Raw genomic sequence first — 5,696 nt, forward strand, 5'->3', positions numbered from 1 at the left:
CACAATATTATCTGCACTACAGTAGCACAGCCTACAGGTATGCTCTTATTTTTGTTAGGTGATTGCATGTAAGCATGAGAAAACGCAGTGTGTAAAGCAATTTTTGCCTGCTCGTGTGTGTTTTGCTCATGCATTCTACTATCCCAGAGAAAAACAAGAGACTCCATAAAACAATTCAAATTGAGCATTCAGAGACCATCTTGGTAGACTCCCAAATCTATAACCTGACCCCAATGTAACCTAACTTTTAACAGTAGTTTTCTTGGTTGGATTGCTTATTTTGACTTAAAAACCTAACTACAACTAGTGAGTCGTAGGTTTCCCCACCCAGATGCTGATTTACATATAAACACCCTTAAACAAGAAGTTCCGCTATAAAGGTCCAAGCCCCTCCTTCATTTCACACCTTTGTGGGCGTGAGATGCAAATTTAGACGCCGTTCAGTCGTGGCAAGTTGTTGACTCGGGCGTCTACTGAAAAAAACATGCCTCAAAATTTCATAATATCACCACGCAATATAAAATTATTTTTTATTCCGAAAACTACGTATCGGGTAAGTTAATTTTATCAGTAAGGGCTGTAGAAAATGCCACATGTTGTTTGTCAGTTGTTTATGCTCTGATGCTTGAATATCAGCTGAAGGTGAGAATGGCCAGGCCAGGCCCCTTTTATACTGGAACTTCTTGTAGCAGTGTAAGAACCCAAGCTTTTGAGTTTGTATTGACCCAAGCATTACTCCTGTTCTGTCTTCTGCTACACTATACAGCTGAGCACTTGGTATATCAACACAAGATGAATTTGAATTTCCAGATCCTTGTATTTGATTCTTGATGTCAACAGTTGTCTTAAAGGATTCATGGCTGCCCTTGATAATATTATCATTCTTTTGTTATGACATCCTTCTCTGCAGTAAGCAGACTTGGGCCATCCGCTTCATCCTGACTTGCCAGCACAATGGCTTGACAACTCTCAGACATCCTTAAGCATTCACAAATCGCAGAAGTTTCAAGTTCTTCATGCTTGCTGCAGTCACTTTACACTGAAGAGACATCTGTTTCCTTGGCTTGCTAGCCTGAAAATGCCAGGCTAACAAATGGAATCATACTGACCCACACATAATTGTGGTTTTCTTCCCAAGTTGAAATATCATCGAGTTTGTTCTTGGCCAAGAAAGAGGCAATGATCTTATCAATGCAATTTGCTGTGTTAGGGTCCATCCAAACCAGAGGTGATCCTCTTGTTCTGGCCAGAAACAGAGTACAGTAGTAACTATGGCAAAAGAAGATAAATTCAATTGATTAATGCAATTATTCAAATCTACTAAAAAAAATTAATGCTCAAAGGGCTGTCACAAATACTGAAAGACAGTTGTTGTGCTAAGTGCTTCTTTCTCTTCTCCTCGAAAACGTAATTGCAGTGCTCACTTACTTCCCGAGAAAAAAAAAGAAAAAAAAACTGGTCTTGGCTTAAGATCAAAACTTGATGGAATATTATTTGTACGTTTCACAGCAACTTTCACAGCAACTCGGAAATGGCCTATTGCTTCTCAAGTATTTTTTAATCTTTTTAATGCGTCTTTTCCGGAAAGATTTCCAGGGAAACTGAATGTTCAACATTCCATTCAAATGCCGGACATTACAAAGAGAAACTCATTTTCATTTCATTTTCGGAAATACTGGTCACGCGTGACGTGGATTGACTGTAATTCCTTGGCAAGGTTCACAACTAGTCACGATTAATCGATTATTGAGGAATCGATTTAAAGTTTGACGGTCAAAAACACGCTCATTAGCTGTTTTCGGTTTCCGACTGGAATATAATTATCACGTCGGTCATCGCCTGAATATCAGTTTTTTTCTGATCTCAGGTTTCAGTGTCATTTGTTAATGCCTTTTCAGTAGACTGATGGCAGTTTTGGTTGGTGATATGTTGTCCCTCAACGCGAACATTTCAGTTTCCATCACTCATTTTAAGTGTCATTCCCCAATTTCTTTAAGAACACCAACTTACAGTGTTATTAGTATTACTAGCTATACTGATTCAGTAATCAAAATGACTGGCAGTACACTGATAGAGTTGTTTGGCCACGTCGTGTTCAGTTTTACACGAGGCGTAACAGAGCACTACAACCCTGAAGAACCTGAATTCACCGCGGAATCGTTCGGATACAGTCCTCTTGAAAGCACAGGACGAGAGTGGTATTGTCGTCCTGTTAACGAGCTTATTTACCAAGAATATAGCGACAGAGAAGCCAGTAGCTCGGACTACTATCTTGGCTCCAGCAGACTTAATGTGAGGGTTATCGACGCAAGTACTGTAGAGGAAAATGAAAATGAAGCAATGAATAACGATCAGGAAGATGAAGATGGAGCCATGGCATGGAAGCGGCTCAGACCATCTGCTCTGCGTACACTTTCTCAATCAATGTACATTGGAGGATTGATTTCACTTCTAACCGCTACTGTCATTGGTTTGTTATACATCCTGATCTCCTACTTATGCTTCAAGACCTTACTCAACTGTCAATTTCAGAACGCAAACTCGATTCCGGTACAGGTGCAACGGATGAGAACTATAAGTGGCGTAATATCTACTTTTTTCTTATACTTGTGGTATTTTGTAAATCTCCTTTTCCTTTTCCGTCCATTTCAGTTAATGGGTGTGAAGAGAAAACTGGTTCTAGTTTGCAATCTAGTCTATTGCCTCGATGCCATATACCGTGTTGCTTTACTAGCCTTACAAAAATCACATTCTTTTACTTCGGTTGCGCAAAAGATTCCACTCAACATTTTATTCTTCATTAGCGTTTGCTTACAAATCTATCTGGTAACGAATCACGTGTGTACGCGGTCAAGGAGAGAGAAGCTGTCTTTGTCCTTCCAACTTATTGTACCTGGTTGCTTTTGTTTATTTATTTCCATCACTGCAGTCTACTTAGTTTACCCAGCTTATAACAACCAAACCAAAGAAGGGAAACTGTTAATCGCACTCTTTTCTCCTCTCCTTGGAGTCGTTGTTAAAGTAATCTCACGAATTTGTGTTCAACGGATGCATAACCTCACCCATCCAGCATATTCGTATGTCTTGCTGGCACCGCTGTACTTTGGCTCAGCAGTTTCGTTTCGAGTTTTACAAGCAGATCTTGACCATTTGCAATCGATTGCTGTCCTTGGGATAATTCACGGCGCTGCAGAAGTTATAGAACGAAGCAGCATGGTTTTGATTGATCACATTTGTCACACGCTATGGAAAAGACGATCAGCTCCTTGGGGAAGTTTTCGCACTCCTCGCCGTGAGAGACTAATGGCTGATATCGCTATCATGAGCATGTGGTCTGAATCAACTGCTATAGTGGCTGTTAACGGCTTCTTATATTTGTATCAGTTTGTTTATCTACAAAACAAGTCTTTTTTTAATTTACTAGAATCATTTGCTGTTTATACCTCCGTTCAGTTGGTGATTGAATGGTTTTTCACCAGCGTATCTCTAGCGATCGAGACTCGTTACCAGAATATTGCTGCGATGGCTGTCTGGAGAAGACGATGGAAGAGGCACATTTCCGTAGCGATAGTAAATGTGGTACCAATAGCTATATGGGCGAGTGTTAACTTGCTAGTTGTAGTACATGCTCGCTTTCATGAATCCTTAAACCAGTCTTGCAAAATGCCCTTTTTGTGAGGGAAGCCAGGTATAGCAGCCATAATACTGAGAAAAACTGAAGGAAGAACGTAAACCGTTTAGATTTCTTTATTTGTTTGTCGATGTTCCATAAATCTTTGTTCCAGGATAGTCCCAAAACAGGAGCGAGACTGCAACAGTCGTTTCCTGGCTTACTACTTAGTTCCCAAGTCTAAAAGAGTTCGGGCGCGGTGTCTTAGTCCTAGTCTAAGGAAGTGTCCTATTATTATGGAATGGAATACATCCACTAAAGCAGACTGTTTATTGTAATGTCGAAATGTACACGACGCTGTGCTATTCAAATTCGATGAAACGTCTCGTAGTTAAAACACTTGTTAGCGCGTGAACCTTTTGAATTACCTTATAATTGACCCTTTCAGGGTGATATTAAATCTAAGCAAAATACACTGAATTTACAAAATAGACAAGTCAATATTACAGCCCAAAACAGCTCTAAAAGCTTCTTAAAGGGTCATCGATGGAATACTACAAGAAATTATATTGTATCTTGCTTTATTTAGAAAGGCACTCGAGCATTCTGAAAAACTAAATAACATAAACGGATTATATAATAATAAATGTTAATAATTAGAAACTAAAAAACTAATAACATAAAAGGATTATATAATAATAATGATAATAAATGATCTAAAGTAAGTGGACATTACCCATAGTTTTTGGAGGTAATCAAATCCAACGACTCAATTCAACCGAACAACAACAACGACAATTTATTATAAGAGAAGACTTATTACAATATTAGATACCCACAATTAGCAAGGGCTATTCGATGTGGGTAGCATTGACAGTTGTTTACACGCTCAAAAGGAACAGACAATTAACAGCACAAAATAAAAATAATTCATTAAACAAAGAGAAAAAGAATTAAATAGGAGAATAAATGAATAAGTAAAACACCTAAATGACTAATTATTATTTAGAAAGTTAAATGCAAGCTAACTAAGTAGTGACATGAGATTGATACGAGTAACAGCGTTTATATTACCATACACTTCCTCAGTCTCCAGAACCTTTAAGAGCAATTCATGCAGTTTACGCTTGAAAAGTGTTTTACGTCACTCTCGTAGTTGAGGAGGAATTTTATTCCTTTTATTTAAACAAAATAGTGTTCTTGCCGAGAAACAATCGGCCGATAGTTTTACCTCAGAAATGCTAGTTTTAAGAACATGAAATTTCCAAGGGGCTGATTATTAGACCGACAGTCCCAATACAGAAGCATTCTATTGTTTTTATTGTTCACCATTAATTCTTCTCCGAATAAGAGGCAATGAGATTCACCAATTATTCAAATCTCCTACAAAAGGGGAAGTGTGCTCTGTGCGTAGACTTTGCAACATTCTAAATTGTTTGTAAGTGTGTTTATAAAAACCTGTTTCCACGCCTGGTTCTGGTTTTTGAATGGAATCATATATGTATTGATTTTTTTTTGTGGTGGGGGGGAGGGTATTATGTAATAACATAAGTATTTGATTGTTAGTAAGTAATGTAACTATTGTTAATATTGTTAGTATTGTATTACTGTAGTATTAGGTAGTACTGTCAGATGTATATTAATAAGTATTGTAAGTATTGTCTTTATTAAAATAAAATTTGTAAAAAAAAAAAATCTCCTACAAATTAAAAGTCATTGCTTAAAGGGCTGTCACAAATACCCCAAAAAATGACCTTGAAATGGGCATGTGGAGTTCCAGAAAATATCCATACTCCCCCTACAGAGGTTTTTTGTTTTGTACCCACCCCCACCATCTGCCCCCCGCCAGAAAATTCCAGTTTAACTTCACACCTTGCTTTTAAACTTATGACTTTTAAGACCCCCCCTCCCCCTAGAAATTTCCGATGACCTTCCATGGGGTAAGTGTGGATTTTTTCTGGAACTGCAAACATTATATTTCTGTTACCAATGCCCTGATTATAAGCCCCAGTTTTATTTTATTTTATTTTATTTTTTTTTTTTTATGTTTGATGTTTGGACATCAACTGCTTTCTTAAACTGATAG

At 37.9% G+C, this 5,696-nt stretch overlaps 1 protein-coding gene across 1 annotated transcript; it reads left to right on the forward strand.

Annotated features, from left to right (window-relative positions):
* The first annotated feature begins 1,601 nt into the window (after positions 1–1,601).
* Positions 1,602–4,999, forward strand: LOC146458182 (uncharacterized). The gene has a single exon (XM_085090696.1). The coding sequence runs from the start codon at positions 1,906–1,908 to the stop codon at positions 3,676–3,678; it is 1,773 nt and encodes a 590-aa protein (XP_084946822.1). The 5' UTR covers positions 1,602–1,905; the 3' UTR covers positions 3,679–4,999.
* Positions 5,000–5,696: the final 697 nt, after the last annotated feature.

Source organism: Pavona decussata, unplaced genomic scaffold (genome assembly GCF_977016875.1).
Source record: "Pavona decussata unplaced genomic scaffold, jaPavDecu1.1 SCAFFOLD_233, whole genome shotgun sequence".
NCBI lineage: Eukaryota > Metazoa > Cnidaria > Anthozoa > Scleractinia > Agariciidae > Pavona > Pavona decussata.